The 15,536-nt window shown below is 43.9% G+C and overlaps 1 protein-coding gene across 1 annotated transcript in view; it reads left to right on the top strand.

Moving 5' to 3' along the window:
- The first annotated feature begins 3,008 nt into the window (after nucleotides 1-3,008).
- Nucleotides 3,009-15,536, top strand: part of vps50 (VPS50 subunit of EARP/GARPII complex) — an 88,983-nt gene continuing 76,455 nt past the window's right edge. The window contains exons 1-4 of the mRNA XM_018731928.2: nucleotides 3,009-3,156; nucleotides 3,963-4,031; nucleotides 12,905-13,027; nucleotides 13,683-13,754. Coding sequence (XP_018587444.1) covers nucleotides 3,124-3,156; nucleotides 3,963-4,031; nucleotides 12,905-13,027; nucleotides 13,683-13,754 — 297 coding nt within the window. The 5' untranslated portion in view covers nucleotides 3,009-3,123. The remainder of the gene's footprint in view (nucleotides 3,157-3,962; nucleotides 4,032-12,904; nucleotides 13,028-13,682; nucleotides 13,755-15,536) is intronic.

Consider the following 15,536-nt stretch of genomic DNA (forward strand, 5'->3'; position numbering starts at 1 on the left):
TCAGAACAGTTGGCTGAGCAGAATGTCTGCGAGAGGTGGCAGGCTGTGTGTGTGTGTGTGTGTGTGTGTGTGGTAAGAAAGACAATTGGAAGGAAGCCCTCTTATGTTTCATTTATCTACACTAAAGGACCGACGGTTGCCCACATACGATACGCACTAATTTGTACACAGCACAGCTCCACCGGGGGGGGGTGGATGTTGGTAGGAAGGGAGACAGAGCAAGGAAGAAGGAGTGCGGTGCCTCTGCTTCTGCAGAACCCACATGTACCTTTGGGGTTGAATCCCTCCATTCAAGGACAACAGTTAAGCCACAACAGGGTGGTCTTCATCTGGGGGAGGAGGAGGATGATGGTGATGAAACATACTGGTGGCTGTTAAAGTTATATGATTCTGTGTAGCACAGCGGGTAGCACTAGTCCCTCTCAGCACCAGGGCTATGGGTTTGGACATGGGTTCCAGTCCAGCTCAGTCTCTGTGGAGCTTGCTTGTTCTACTGACGTTCACGCGGGTTTCCTCCCACAGTCCGAACACGTGTGTCAGGTGAAGCGGTGACTCTAAACTGCCTTTAGTGTGCGTGTGTTGATGGGCAGATGATAGCAAGTGTCTCGGTGCAGCTTATCTAGCAACGTAAGTCGTTTTGGACACTGCGGTCAGTTACACACAAGTTAAAACTAATTTTTTAAACCAAGAGAACACAAGGGCAATCACTCTAGAGGAAAGTGAACTGCAGTGAAAACGAGCAAAACGAGGAAAAAATGCTCTGCTTCTCACCCACCGAAGGGTCACACCGCTCTTTAAATTCCCGGCGAGCGACACGCGTGCGTAAAGTTACCTGCATCACGCATTTTGAATAATTCAGAGATGTGCCTGCAAAGTCTGTTGAAACGCTGGTGTTTATCTAGGAGCTCTGTATGACAGCCTAGGGGGAAGAGTGAGAAAAGCAGCGAAAAGGGAACGAACATGGTGACGCCCTGAGAATGTGCTCAGCGCCGGCCCCGGTTTTATGTTTTATGCGAGTCTGCTCTGCAGTGACGTGTCGTTAGACCATCTGCTCAACTCCTCTATGTGCTTTACGGGTGGGTCACAAAATCGACTTTGCACGACAAACAACTGTGGTGCCTGGGAGTCATAATCATCCTCCATTTGACTGGGAAATCGTCCATAACATCAGCGGAGTGGAATAAAGGCCAGTTTGATACACGCTGCCGCTATATTATATTTAGTAGATTCTCTCCTTCCCTGAAACAACCCAAAAAGCTAAGGGACTGTTTTATTTTCGTTGGTTTGCATTAATACTTTAACTGCATTATCTAAAACTGTAATAGATACAACAATAGATGTATTTTTTTTAACTCTTATCTGATGAAAATATGAGTGAATATTGGTAACACGCTGAAATTAGTGGGTAAGTGACAGAGAGTGTGTTTCACCGATGTATGGATGAGTGACCCATTGTAAGTAGTGTATCTAGCAGTGTAAGTCTTCGGGTGCTCTGGTTTCCTCCCACAGTCCAAAGACATGCTGTTCAGGTTCCCCCATAGTGTGTGAGTGTCACAGAGAGAGTGTGTGTGTTCCACTGATGTATGGATGAGGGACCCATTGTAAGTAGTCTATCTAACAGTGTAAGTCTTTGGGTGCTCTTGTTTCCTCCCACAGTCCAAAGATGTGCTTTTCCAGGTTCCCCATAGTGTGTGAGTGACAGAGAAAGAGTGACCCACTGTAAGTAGTGTATCTAGCAGTGTAAGTCACCTTGGTGAATAAGGTGTGGGCTGATAACACTACATAGAGTTCATTGGAAGTCGCTTTGGAGAAAAGTGTCTGATAAATAAGTAAATCTAAATGTGAATTAGTTACTACAGGCAGCTGCAGGACAACCTATGATCGTTCTCCTATAATATGCTACATAAATCAAAATTAAAGATGTGAATGCTGATGTGATGTGAATATTTTTACATATTTTTACAAACACCAGCAGAATGTCGATGAAATTTCATTGTTTTCTGTATTACCTTTGGGGAAAAAATGACGATACGGAATTGTGCTGTAGCCGCGAAGGCCTGAGCTTTACCCGGCGAACTCCAGCATATGTGAGCTCACCGCGACGCCGAGGTTTTGGGCACTTGGTTCGAGCACCCCGCAGGGGGTCTTCAGCAGGACCCTCTTTCACAGGGGAACACAGAAGTGCTTCATGAGCACTTTATGTCCATGTGCCATATGTCACCTCCAGCTCTCTCACTGGACACAGAGACAAGGAGCACATGCGCCCCCTGGCGGTCAGCGGCGAGCAGCGCATGAGGGACGTTAATTGATTGATGAATTGCGGTTCTGCGGCGTACAGAGGAATTTTTGTCATGTAATGCTTATAAGGAAATACACACACACACACACATTTTACCTTGCCTTAAAATGTAGCCTTTTTTTGTAATTTGGATTTTATAAGTTGAACTACCATATTCGTTAAAATAACATCTGTTTTAACTAGGAATCAGACTGGTCGGTACTATGATCAAGGTAACTTTGTTTTACCAACGTGTATAACATATCTCAAAAAGAATTAATTCAATTAAGAATCCTTGAGTGTTGGGTCGCATTTAGCCACTTGTTTCTTGCTGTGAAAAATGTGGCTAACAGCAGTACCTCAGTGTGGTTTTCAAACAAAGTTGTAATATTTGAATAAAAAATTAATATATTTCAAATTATTTATAGCCATACGACAATTGCCTTTTGTGTCAGGTGTATAATAGAAACACTAGTATAGCACTGCCTGTTAGATCACCTGCTTTAAATATGTACTTCAATAATGACACAGCGATACAGGTGCGACGACTAACTGATACAGTATATAATACCACCCGCAACTGATGACCTTTTCCTGCTCGCAGTCCTGACAAACATGGGATTTGTAGTTTAAAATCGCAATTCCTTCGGAAGCGGGGCTGCGTTGTGATTTTTGAGAACTACTCGTCCCACGATGCTACACGACAAAAAAAAAAGACAATCACGTGACTTTTAACCAACATGGCGTCCCTTCCAAATTTCAGAATTTAGAAGTTCGGGGCGGGAGGGTTAATGCGCGTTATCCTCATTTTGTAACTCGAATTTTCCACTCGGACACATACTACAATGCAAAAGATAAAGTCCCTAATGGCCCGGCAGGTGAGCAACTCGTAGAGGCGGACGACTTTCCCCGGTTATTGCTGTGTGTGTCGCGTTAGCCGTGTAGCTAAACTCAAAACTGGGTGACAGCTGACACTGACAGAGAGTGCAGTGGCAGTGGGCACAGTGAGTGACAGGGTGGTGAAACACATGAAATTGCATCAGTTAACGGCGCGGCGACCGGTCGCGGTTCTTTCAGGGGAAAAATAAAACATGACGACTCGTCTGTTGTGTTAAGCGGGAGCTCGCGCGGTGTATTTTTACGTGGCGCGCGGGGGTGTCACGAGCAGCTCGCGGGATGGGGGGCGGGTGTTTGGGTGGTTGAAAGGGTGGTAAAACTAAAAGTGAGAGATGAACACATACTACACTGCAGCTGTAGGTTTTTAATACCTTTATTTAGCTCGTTCCTTTTGTTCACGCTATAAATTTAATGGTCGCCACCTTCTTACTGCGTTTTACCCGTGATTTAGCCGCGGCTTCCTTACTCTGCTGCCGGCACTTGTTTGACTCAGTGACTGACTGACACTCGCACAGTGACAGTGGCACTAACTGCTGCACCCCCGCCTGGCTTCACCAGGGCACTACAGTAGGGCGTGGGCGGGATTCGAACCAGCAATTTTCCCATTGGCAGCCGCTGGAGACACTACACTACTCCACCTGCCGATTAACTATCTGGAATTGCAGTGGCGAGTTGCAGTGTCTAGTTACTAAAGCCTAATGACTTTTTAAGGCTGGAACTCGAAACCATCAGGAGGTGATCTTAGCATACAAACACCGTGTGTGACTTTCTGGCTTTTTCTTTTCAGGGTCTGAAAAGTCCGCAGGAGAGCATGACGGACCTCAGCCCCGTGGAGAACTTCCGCATTCCTAGCAAGGTAGTTCGATGCACGGTGAAGCCCTTAGTGGTACGGCATAAAGGGCTGCAGTCTTTCAAATACTCTGCAGTCCGAAGAAATGTCATCGTGTGTGGGCATCTACTTTGTTCATTCATTCATTCATTCATTCATTCTCTTTCTCACACGTGTACACACACATCGTCTGAACCGCTTGTCCCATACGGGGTCACGGGGAGCCGGAGCTTAACCTGGCAACACAGGGCGAGAGGCTGGAAGGGGAGGGACACACCCAGGACGGGACGTCAGTCCATCGCAAGGCACCCCAAGTGGGACTCAAACCCCAGGCCCACTGGAGTTCAGGACCCGGTCCACCCTGCTGCGCCACCATGTCCCCCTCATTCATTCATTCATTCATTCATAGCATTTAAATAAATAGTTATCACACATCAGAATACAAATGTTCAGTGTGGTAGTTGCATTAAGTCAAAGCAGTGCCATTAAAGACTAGTATTTATTTATATTTTTTTTTTTTTTTTTTAATGAGAGGGAAATATAGTCTATGGGACTGCTTTGACCAATTAGGTTTAGCATTTTTGGGGAATCTTTTCAACCAGCATCCAAACTCGGAGGCACTGGGTCAGTGAGCGCTCACTGAATTTGGAAAATGTCATCAAAAAATTGCAAGTTCAGATTCCTGAAGGGGCCCTGCTTTTTATGACCTTCACCTCGCAAACAAATAATTATATTAAATGTGCCTCAAGCAGTTGTGTGTAAGGAGTTTAATATAAAATAATTGTTTTGAATAGAATCTTGCTTTACCATAAGATGTGTGATGGTAAAAGTGAATTTTAAAAAAAGTTTAAAAAACCTTTTTCCCTATATTTTAGAATGTGCTATTGATGCCGTTCTGATGAGATCTGTCTTGAGTTAAACAAATATTAAGCATTTATTCATTTTATAGTGAGCGCTATTTGGAAAATGACTGAAACGCTGTCATAGGTTGATGGGGAAAACAATGAGTCACTTAACTATTTATATTGGTTAAGTGAGAAACTTTGCACATGTCATTGCACCTTTTAGGTATGTGGAGTGAAAGTCTGACTTATGGAACACTGGTTAACTTATATTTGATGAAATGCTATGATGTTTATTGCCCTGAAAAAAGTTCCTTAACTACTGTTCATATGCTTGGAGTGTAATTTGGTGACTAATTGTCCTGAAAATCTTTGGTTAAAATACACCTTTAACTGATTCTCAGCTGTTTTATTGCTGTATTTTGTCATGTTTAATGAGAATGTTAATTTCCTGGGCAGTATATTGGCTTTACTGTCTTTGCGTGATTGATGGTTAGCCAGATGTCTGAAAACTACGTGAAACTCATAAGAGGGGAAAAAAAAGATCAGTTGTGGCAGTTCTGCTGTTTTTCTGTTTTGTTACACTTGAGAAGAATATTTGGTGACCTGCGTTACCTCAAAAATGAACACTTTTGTGCGTATTTATGTGGCTGTTTAATGAATTTTCTTGGTGTATGGGCCAGAATGTTGACGTGAATTTCGACACAGACAAAAGGAGTTTTTCCACTTTGACTATACTTATCATAAATCTACATATGAATTTCGTATATTAGACAGAAGAGAAAACACATGGCTGGAAACTGAAATATGCCTGTAGTCATAAATAACGTGCAGCTGAAAATCTTAGTTTAGGGATTAGGCTATATCACTCTTGAAGTGTACTTTCTCATAATTTAGTTATTTATTATATCATTATGATTTAGTTTTGCTTTTCTTATTTGGGTCTTCTGGTTAGAAGACCCTTTGAGCTATTAAAGCTGTTGCACTCAGATACCACAGTACACCTCATTTTACTGTAAATAAGTGAATTTAATGACATTCTTAGATAACATTGTATAGAAATGGACATGGTGTCTTAATCAGTCTGGAGAAACAGAAATTATATACATAATTATCTTCATCAACTGGATTGTGTCTTGTGAAAGATCACCAATGTAGGCTGATATTTCCATGGCTGCACAATAAATATGACTGGAGGGTAAAAGAAAAGGAAGCTCCCCCGTTCTGTGGGCACATTGTGCCAGTGTGCACCAGTGGCCATGGAGATTGTTTTGCTACAGCACCAATGACTGTATACTTTCTCTGACCTTCCGTTTCTCGACAGAATGACATGGCATGGGGCCAACTCCATTTACCTGTGACAAGGGCGATACGACGCTGCATTAATGTTACAGGACTTTGTAATTTCCTGTCCTCCAGACATGTTTGATGGCTGTGGCTTCATTTGCTCTGCCTGGCAGTGAAAAGCAGAGGACTTGGAGGAAACATGGGCTGTTATTATTGTAAGAAAAAGCAAAATAATATAGAAAAAAAACAAGGTTCAACTTTTAGTAAAATAAGGAATGAAAGGCTTGGGTGCTGGAAACCCCATGTTGCGTGTAGGATTTTGAGCAATGATGGCAGAACACATGCAAAGGCTATCGAACGACTTTTTCTAGACATACCAAAAAATAGTCTTTTGGTAAGCTTGTGGTGTCCTCATCTATCATTGCTCAAAATCCTGTTATTACAGTATAATCATAATTATCATTATTTCATTGCTTAGCCAAAGCTTGCATTGAAAGTGACTAATAATTTCATAATTATATAATTTGACTTGTACAGTTTTATTGATCTTATTCGGTACATTTCTAGAGGTTACAATAGCAGGGCTCCATGTGAGAGCAGAAGCAGAACACTTAAGGTAACCAGGGGAGCGGTAGGAGATGTTCCTGTCCGCACTTGTTTATTTTTGTAGCACACACTTTTTTTTTTTTTCCAAAACATCAATCAACGATTAATAACTGCTTAACTTTTTTTTTTAAAATCCAAAGTGAGTTACAGTACTCAATACACAACAGTAAGCTGCAGGTGTAGCATATATTGTAACATACATGCACACACTATGTCCAGTTTGGAATCACCAGTTCAACTGAAACATGTCTTTGGACTTTGGGAGGAAACTTACATAAACGTGGGGAGAACATGCAAACTCAACACAGACTGAGCGGGGTTTGAACCCATGTCCAAATGCACAGCCCAGGCACCACGAGGCATCAGTGAGCCACCAGGCTGCTTCGGCTCCAACTTTGTTTGCCCAGAATGCGCACCTGCGAGCGGAGGAACTGAGACACGCGTCTTCAGAGCTGTGCCTTATCAAAAGCAACCGTCGGTGGTGTGCATCAAAAGATCGGAGGCTTGCCTAGTGGTAGTCTCCCTGCTCCTGCTGTGTTGGGGTGATAACATTGACAGCCCAAGCGGGAGTAAAGATAATTGCAGATAGTGGAGTACAGAGCAGGTCGACAGTGCATTCTTCTCAGCTCAGTCGTGTTTTCATTCCAGGTTGATTTTCATTTTAATCAATGTGTGAGTGGCAGCGAATAGGAAAGCGCTGCACAAATGAGCACATTTGTGTTCTGATAGTGTTTGATTTGTGTTTGGGTGTCCTCTGTCCTTTAGAGGGGAATTGTCTATTAATGCATATTTGTGTGGTTGGTGCTGCTCTTGCGGTCATCTCCCCCATGACTTTGACGCGTGTGGAGTACGGTCGCGCGGGCTTTTGGCTACTGGTGCAACATCTGGGCTCAGCTGATTGTGCATGCAGGTCCTCTGTGGGGCTTAGTGAGCAACCTGGGTGTCGCAGGATACCCGTACACGCTGATCACTAGGTGGCTGCCTTCCTTGCAAGTGCTTTTTCAGGAAGCACCAGGAAGTATGAAAGCAGCTTGGATCTTGATGTAGCCTGTGATTTGAGCACCTCTTTGAAGGAGGCTTGACCTCCACACGGGCTGCCCAGGTGGGGGTTTTTGAAATGGGGAGCAGCCTGTTGTTAGTGGTGATGCTTGACCCCATGCAGGACCTGCTGGGTGGACCCCGTAGTCCTGGGTGGAGCGGCGCTGCATACACTTTCATGCAGCCCTCATAGGTTTCTCCACATGAGACGATTCTGCTGGCTGATGCAGTCCTGAGTAGTCTGTGTCAATTCCATGTGTAGTGGAAGTGGAACTGAAGCTGATGAACACATGGAATATTATTTCTGTTTCAACTCCCACTGAAGACTTGGGAACAATATCAGCAGTGGTGCATCCCACAGAAAGTGTGTATTGTGAACAGTAACTGATCGGCTGAGTCTGTGTGGAGTTTGCATGTTCTCCCCATGTTCATTTGGGTTTCCTTCCTACTTGTTTGAAAACAAGTTTCAGGGAAGTTGACTGAACTGCCCTTAGTGTGTGCTTTTCATTGAATTAGTGAGTGTGATTGTCCTGTCATGGACCGCTGTACCCTGTGCTTCCAGAATAGGCTCTGAACCAGTGACCCTTCACTGGACAGGCAGTTATTGATAATGGATGGATATTAAGCGAAAGACTGAAGAAATTATCTGTCTACCTGATTTGAACTGTTCTGCTGTAAAATTCCAGCCTCTTGTAATTGTTCATGGCTTCACATTAAGTCATGCCAAGGCATTGTCTATATCCACGTGTTTAATTTAGGGTTTAGGTATGCTGTGGGCTGAAATAATGCGCTCAAATAATATGACCATAACGCAGTCCTAACTGAAGCTTTAACTACTGCTGCTTTAGATTCTGCTGAATCATATGGTTTTGTTACTATTAAATGCCATGCCATTTATACACCTCTGTTCAGGCAGTGTGATTAATATGCTGTATGGGAATTTGATTTCCTGGGTGCACTGTGTTTTTCCCCAGTGCTGTTTAGCTTGATTTTTATGCTGAATGCTGTGAGTGTGTTTCACTGCCTTTCAGTGTGGTATTTTCGATTATGTTGTTTTATGAGACATGCTACCAACTGGGGTTCAAGGAGAGCACCCATTGAAAGCCGGTATGGCCTGCATTCATTCTATTAGCCAGGCTGTCCAGGGCTCTCCATCAGGTTTCACTCCTGGTCACAGTGAGAAGAAAAGCCATGTTTAAGGAACTCTGGGACGAGAGAGTATGTCTTCATAGCAGGTTGTAATAGTATGTGTCCATGGCGATGGCCATATGCTAACGGGGTGGCCCTCAGGCCAAAAGCGTCTGCAGAAATGTCACGTTATCTGGCACAAAAGCTTATAAGGTGACCCCCCCCCAGAAATTAGACAGCTTCTTTTGTCTGCTTGCACAGTCCTGGCTGGAAACATGTTTGTCTGTCCACCCATATCCTGTGTCCTTGCTGTTGATGTATTGCCTGTGATTGTTTTAGAGTACACCAGGGCAGGGCAAACAGTGACGGACTGACTATATACTGCAGAGGAGATAAAGTTTGCTTGAACTCATCTTACATCGGAACTGGGCCTTCAATACAGGGATTTCCTGCTGTCAGAGGTCTCAATAATAATACAGCGCCACCATCTGGCAGAATGGAGCAGTACTCCATTCCACCAGATGGTGGCGCTGTATTATTATTTTTGCGTTATCACTGGAGACTCCCATTGGGGGGGGGATCAACAGACCATGATATACAGATGAGTTATGATACTTTTGGGTGATACTGACAAAGGATGCACATAGTTTATTATTATTTTGAAAAAACTAAATTGTTTTCTGACAAACCTATAAAGAAAGTTCAGCTGGAAAGAGTTTATGCAGAGAGGTGAGACCTTTCTCGGTGTAAGCGGTGAACAAATGAAGGGGGGAGTTACACAAAGCTTAAGCTGAGGCGGTGCAGGGCCCGCGCGTCGGTGCATCCGGCTTCTGGGGTTTGATGCCAGGTGTCCGTGTCCAGGGTCCTCCTCCAGGAGCTGGATGGAAATGTGCGAGACGAACTTTTGAAGTGCCTGTTGGACTCTGGCCCTCAAATACACAAGCGCTCTGCTGTGGCCAGAATTGTGTCCGTAGTGCGAGACAGCAGTGCGAGTCAGCGCAGAGTCTGTTCGCATCTGCTGCTGGACCACTGATGCCCAGACGAGCATGTGGTTCCTCCCGTTCCTGCACTGTTCAGTGTGATGTAAGCTTTGATTGGTAAAACCCAGCTGAGAGTGTAAGTAGTAAGCTCAGCTAGCGGCAGCAGCTGGTGTTGTGATTGAAGGTGTTGCCTTTCAATGAACAGACTACGTCTGACTCGCAGTGACCCGTCGTCTGGCTTATATGGTAAGAGACAGTACAGAAGGGGTTTACCGTTGCCGCCTTTGGCATATTTTTTGGTTGTCAACGTGAAAACTCTGTGTACCTTGAGCTACATTTGAACCTACGCCTGGACTTGGAGCTGAGGGGCAGTAATGTACTAGGGTTACTGCTGTGCCACTGTGCTTTTTTTACCCTCAGTTTCTCCAAATGACTCAGCTGTATAGATGGGAAAATCGGTGTAAGTAGCTCAGTGTACAAACCTTACATTGGAAGTCATATTTGAGAAAAGTGATGGTGGTTATAATAATGATGATAACTAGTGAAATGTCCATATTACCTGTTGTTGTGCTGTGATTGATGTGTGAAGTGTGTGAGGTAGGTGTTGCTCTGGAGATAATGATCATCAGTGTGTCCTGTTCATGAAAGGGACAGCGATGACTTAAATGGCTCTTTGGATGAACTGCAGAAGTGGGTGGGGCTTCCAGTGTTTCAGCACACGCCCACTTGGAACAAGTTGAACCCTCGGGGTGCCGCTTGACTCCAGAAAAAAGAATGGGGGGAAAAAAAACGTCAGCATCTGATTGTCTCCATTTTGTGCCTTCACACTGCTGTCAAAATGGAAGCTCCTCCACGGGGAAGAACGCGGCGCTGCGTTTTAATGAGTCCACGCAAGCAAGCAAGGGGGAGACGGACACGACGCTTCCCCACGTTTTACTCCCGTCTGCCTTTCTTCTGTTCGCCTCCTGCTAGCAGGCGATGAGTCATCCGTCCCTCTTGTATCCACTCCCACGCAGGATTGCTCCCTGCGCACACACTCGCAGCCTCTCACATGCGCACGCGCACACACACCCCTGCCTCTATAACAGCCCTCTCTGAATGCTGATGTAGTTTCACCTTCTCCTGGTTTAAAAGTTTGCCAAGATGGGAGAAAGTTGTCCCAGAGGTACCGATTTACTGGCACTTAGCTTTCTCAAATTGTGTAGCAAAATCAGGTTAGTTTGCAATGAACATTAGAGGTGCAGTCGGAGGTCAGCGTTTCAGATTGAGCGTTTGCCACTATTTATTGGTTGAACAGGTGTTGCCAGCTCTGTGAACAGCTGTTTGCTTTTGCTCCAGTCTTTCAGTATGAGCATTTGCTTGGCGATTCACTGCTGAGACTTGAACTTCCAACCCTTTTCAAGTTCCCCCAACATCAGTGTACCTGGTGCCAGGTTCTCAAAACAAGTGTGAGCAGCAAGAACTTTTTCTGTTTTTCCCTCCCCCCCCCCCTAAATTTAACATCCAGAGGTTTGTGTAGAGGAATCTCTGTTTCCCACTCATAATTTTTGGCGTCTTTGATATGGATTGATTACTACTGATATATGTTTATCTTCAGCCAGCCAAACTTCAAGGAAATCTGAATCTGATCATGGAAGTGTGCATCCGTTTTTACTTTGAATGTCTCAGTACTCCAAGTTCAATAGCAAATTCTAAATGCAAAAATCTGTTGGTTGGTTTATATAAAAGTTGGAGTTATTTGCTGTAAGTTTGGTCTGACTCCTTCATTTCATTGAACACGAAAGTCTTAGGATGATGTGTATGTGGATGTGGTGCATTGTGTGGACCACTGCATTTCCAGGCCTCCCCGGTCTGTGCCTTCTTCCTTTGGGTGTCTGTGGGGATGCTTCTGGTACTTTGGGTTTCATCCCACATTCCAAAAAACATGTTCTTCAGCGGAACTGGTGTATTGATTCGACTTGAACGCCTTCAGCATGACAGTAAAAGTATATATGTGTATGTATGCATGCCCTGCAATGGGGCGGAGCCCCTCCTTGTGCTCTCTGCTTCCTGGATTTTGTGTGTTGGTCTACTCAGCAATTGTTGGATTAACACAGTAACTCAGGTGGATAGACAAAATGTGCAGTGTACTTGTTTTAAGAATGCAGTAGATAAATCCTTAACTAAATTCATGCATCCAGCATGAAATATGATCAGGTAAACAATTACATTATTCCCGCCGTAACTATTACCTTTTTATACTCAGAGTGGCATTGTTGCTCTATGCTTCTGGGTTAGGCTCTGGACTATGCTGACCCTGCACCGGACAAGAGGTTTTTAATGATAAGAGTGCATTTTATCATTAAGATGCAGAATTATGGTTTACATTTATTCATTTAGCAGACGCTTTTGTTCAAAGCGACGTACATCTCAGCAAAAGTACAATTTATGCATTACATTGAGAGGAGACAGAGCTGCAGACATGAAAGTCTCAAGCAAACCTAGTTTGTTCCCTACCACTTGCTGCACCGCGGTTCATCGTTCAAGTAGGTGCATAAGACACAGACAAATCCCTATACCCATACCGATTTTTAAAAATTTTTTTTAAAAAATATTACAAGATACACAAATGAGCAGTACAATACCAGAGTAATGGCTGATTAAAGGTTGTATCTGGGGATGCTTCTGGATTTAACAAGAAAGCACTGCATCAACAGCAAAGAGCAGTTGAGTTGCAAGAAAAATGTTTGTTTTTTTTTTTTTTTGTGCCCGCTCTGTGCTCCAGTGGCCATATCGATACTTGTGTGTGTATCAGTCCATCTCATTAATATCCCGGATGCGTCGCCTCCGAGAGGAAGACTTAAACACCTTAATCTGTGGGCTTGCCTGGTCTGGGAACCAAGCACACCGCTTTATATCAATACTCCTTTACATGAGGGTCAGAATTTTAAAGTTTTTCCGCCCCCCCATTCTCCTCACAAGGGTGTCATGGGACGTGACGGAAGCTTGGCTAACCTCCTTCTTTTCCCCCCTTCAACAGGAGGAGCTGAGGGAGCTGCGGGAGCAGCCAGTCGACCCCCAGGCGGAGCAGGAAATAATTAACAGCATCGAGGAGGTTTATTTCTCTGGCGACTCCTTTGACATGGTGCGGCATGAGCTGGAGGTAAGGCAGCAGCACATCAGCCAGGCATCACAGAAGCTTCTGGAAAGGGAAGGGGGATGGGGTGTGCTGGGGAATGCCATGAAGGAATGGATTCAGTAAAATTCCACCAAGGTAGAAGCAGGTCCCCTCACGATCTTCATTCATCCTTTCACTGACAGCATTCCCCCCCCAGAACTCGCAGAACTAATTCTTGAGCTACAAAGCAATGGGTGTAGCACTCATGCAAATTAACAGCACGGCCTGCATAATTCCCATCAAGGCAAGATTGATGGATTAACTGCTTATAGTCAGCGTGAAATCTCGTTAGGTTTGCCTGCATATTCTCAAGGAGAATAAAAATGCAGCCAAGAGTAAAGTAATTACATGTCTCTCAGATTCAGTTTGTTGTTGTTCCCTTTGCAAAGTTCGCCAAAATTGTTTTGATTCATTATGCATCTAAGTAAGTGTGTAATTCTGATTATATTTTAGCATCCTTTGCCTTATCGGTTTTATTTTAAGGCATTGTAAGAAGGATCCTTCTGTCCACAGAACCTGTACTAAAGCCTAGCATCCAAGCGCAACATACATTTAGAAAAAAATTTACATATCTTCCACCTAAGCATTTTCTTTTTTTGATTTCATAGAAAGCACAACTGTTGCATTGCTTTGCCCACAGAAACTGCCACCTGAGCTCAATCTTCAGGAACTGGAAGAATACCGAGACAAATTGAAACGGCAGCAGGCAGCAGTAAGTAATGTTAAACTAACGAGACAAACATTGAGGGCGACACATTTTACTCTTGGGAGGTTGTGATGGTTCACACATCACTTTATTAAAGAAACATGGGTGCTCACACAGAGACAGCAGTGATGAGGATTGAAAAAGGAAGTGAAAGACAAAGCTACAGAATCTATGGCAGCATTTCCCAGGTCCCCTGTGTGTAACAGGTTTGGAGCTGCCTGGAGGGGGGTTGGGTGTGCGGGATAGTTATTTATTGATTTATGCAGAGTGTCAAGGGTTTCTCACAGTACCATCTACTCAGATGGAGGTAGGTGAGAGGACCCTGGATGTGGTTCTGGGGAAGGGCAGTCTGCTCACCATTTCATGGATGGAACCTGCTCTTGATATCAGCTCGGTGGCTTGGAGGGATCCCATGGTGACATGGGTGCGAGTGGCAGCAACCTCCCTCAGTGAACCATTCATGACTGCGCAGCAAATTCAATCTTACTCTAACTGGTGCTCTGGTGCCAGTGAGAAAATGATTCAGGAAAAAAAACATTTTTATTCCTGCTGAATGTTTGACACCATAAATGAAAAGACTGGAAAAATACTGAAGTTTTTAATTTCTGATTATTTTTTTGTAATTCGGCACAGGTGTCGCTGGGTAACAATACTGGGTGCTCTTGCAGCTGAATTTGCACCTATGACAAATCGGTGCCCTTTAGGAAGCATGTGGTATTCAGCAAGCTCATTTCTTGTTTGTACTAAGTTCCTCATGGAGAATATGCACATCAGAGGGTCATTTAGTGCAAGACGTGCGACTGCTGGAGTATGGGCTCTCTCATCCATGTTACTGCCACCAGTTCTGTAGGAACCCTGGAGGGCACACATCCCAAGAACCCAGCCGTCCAGCCTTTTGGCTGTCAGTATCCATCGTACCCCCATTTAATTGCCTGAACGAAGGGCTGCCATAGCTTTCCAATTAGTGTATGCGAGCCTTGAACCCAAGTTCACGTCATGTCATCTACCTTAAAATAAAGTGGAAAGCACTTCTACTAAACTGACGCAGACTTTTGGAACTTGTTTTTGATGAGAAAAATTGTTGAATTATGCACAATGAAATTCTCTGCTTTTGCTTAATTACCTGCTCAGGTAGATGGATGATTCTAATCTTTAATAATTTAAATTTTAAATCAGTTTTTTTTTTTTTTCTTTTAAGTCACATGATTTTTTTTTTTTTGAGGTTCTATCATGTTATGGGTTACTTGGCACCCGTGCAAATGGGTTCTGCTTGTAATGCACTGAATATGAGATTGGCTTTTCTTATTTATGGCAGCTCGTTTGGCGTAACAAATATCTCCACTCGAGGAGTGCCGCTGCGGAAAGACATCATTAGGGGCCTTGGCTTGCTGACCGCGCGCTCGCCGTCTCATTCGTCTTCCATTTGAACGATCTTGCGCCTTCTGAACGAGCCGCTCTCATTCATGAAGACAAAAGGGCAGCAAATGTCAAACCCTGCAGTTTGATGGTTGTTAGGCGTAAGAGACCGTTCTGGTCTTCCCTACTCGGGATGAGAAGATCCAGTCCTCCTTCAGGCACTGATCTGTTTTGTTATATTCTCACCTATTGTGTTTCATTTAAATGGGAAATCATACCAGGTTACATTGCTTGATATATTTCTTATGATTCTTTTTATTATTAGTATTGTTTTATTCCTTTGTCGCCGTTTTCCAAATTGGCTCTTTATGTGAAGTATATCACAGGGCTAGTTTCAATTATTTACAATAATATGTCCAGCTAGAAATGATT

This window comes from Scleropages formosus, chromosome 23 (assembly GCF_900964775.1).
Source record: "Scleropages formosus chromosome 23, fSclFor1.1, whole genome shotgun sequence".
Classification (NCBI taxonomy): Eukaryota; Metazoa; Chordata; class Actinopteri; order Osteoglossiformes; family Osteoglossidae; genus Scleropages; species Scleropages formosus.